Source organism: Tigriopus californicus, chromosome 12 (assembly GCF_007210705.1).
Source record: "Tigriopus californicus strain San Diego chromosome 12, Tcal_SD_v2.1, whole genome shotgun sequence".
NCBI classification, from domain to species: Eukaryota; Metazoa; Arthropoda; class Copepoda; order Harpacticoida; family Harpacticidae; genus Tigriopus; species Tigriopus californicus.
The window spans coordinates 3,093,640-3,095,224 of record NC_081451.1 but is presented as its reverse complement, the minus strand read 5'-3'; the positions used below and the strand labels follow the sequence as shown (position 1 = coordinate 3,095,224).

General features: G+C 37.9%; 1 protein-coding gene across 1 annotated transcript in view; it reads left to right on the top strand.

Annotated features, from left to right (window-relative positions):
• Positions 1-1,169: 1,169 nt before the first annotated feature.
• The window catches only part of LOC131891791 (coadhesin-like), a 12,265-nt gene continuing 11,849 nt past the window's right edge, over positions 1,170-1,585 (top strand). Inside the window, exon 1 of the mRNA XM_059241454.1 lies at positions 1,170-1,488. Coding sequence (XP_059097437.1) covers positions 1,254-1,488 — 235 coding nt within the window. The 5' untranslated portion in view covers positions 1,170-1,253. The remainder of the gene's footprint in view (positions 1,489-1,585) is intronic.

The window sequence follows — 1,585 nt, the reverse complement described above, 5'->3', positions numbered from 1 at the left end:
TACACCGTGGAGACAATTTGTGAAACTAATGATCTTGAATGTCCTTTTTCAAAATGGTTTTTTTCGATTTTGACCAAAATCCTAGTCTGTACATGTTTTCAATCAATTGGGCAAGTCCTTTTTTAACAACCATACAAATAGCTAGTTTTAAGAGAGCCTTTCCCGATCTATGACAGTAACCCCTCACTCCCCTTAGTTCATTGGATTGAAACTTGTCATTGTTCGAGACTCGAGACTGGATTTGAAATGCCATTCCAATCCATTGAAATCAATGATCGCATTCATTCATCTCCGATGAAATGTCGCCAAAGGAGGACATTTTACGTGAAAGTTGGACTTCACAGATTATTATTTCCGATCCTTCTTACTTCTAGCCTCGGGTCAATCGAACGAAAATCAAGATCCTGCTCTCAATTCCTCTCGATTTCCCACGATCTGAACCGAACAATTCCATATTTTTTTTTGTAGCAAACCACTCTCTTGAAAGATTGTTTAATTTACATAAATTTACTCCGTCAATTATAGACGCCGTTCATGTGTTTTGCTTTGAATTCAACGAAAGAGGTTGCGAGAGGTTGCCTTCGTCTGTTTTTGGCTTTGAAACTTGGCTCTGGAGAATCCCCGGGAGGAAATTGATAGCAATAAGAAATATTCAAGAAACATCTAGAAAAACAACAAATAATTGCAGGAATAAAACCTTTTTTGGAACATTTATTTGTTTATTGCGGACCAGCCATCTCTTCAAGTATAGCTACCACGAATCTCAATGACGATTGAATCACCATTAAAAGGTGAATCCAATTTCACCTGTTGATAATTAATGGAACAAAAAGATATTAGGAATATGTCAACTTACAAATTATGAAAAAAGTGTTGATCACCGACATTATCAGCAAAAAAACCGACCTTTGTTGTTGATGCACATTAACTTTAGGTATTAATGCATGAAATTAGATGTTTAAAGATTATTCATATCTTATGGCAAAAATGACCACATGCGTTGAGTGAGTGTGTTATAGGTCTTACCACCTTATTAGAACTTCATTGGACAAACTCAGCCTTTGATGTGTTTTTACCTTGTCAAGTATAGCCAATGACAATAAACATATATGATATTTTAAAATATCATCACCGTAAGCTTCGTGACACTGCCACGCTGAATCAGCTTTAAACTTTGTTTTTATCCCAATTATCGCGGGTAAACAAGTTGGCATAATGAGCACCCTAGTTCCAAGCTCCACACGCACCTTTGAATGTTGAGGTCATTCAAGGAAATCATGTGGATGGTCCAAGTCTCGTTCCTTCTTGCTCTGCCTTTGAAACTGGTAATTGGATTTCACGAGCCCACAATGGTTGTTCGTGGGATTGGTTGTGGAACCACAAGGGAATACACAGTGTGGACGGATGTCATTCCAGATGCCAAATACCCACCGTGTGCTCTTCTCAAGTCGCGAGAAGCTAGAGAGGCCTATAAAGATGTTATTCCACGTGAGTTTGTTCATTTCAAGAAATTCAATTTTGGACCATGTTGAGATTTGGCCATTAAATGGTTTTCTAATTTTTGGATCCAACCCCTCACCACTTG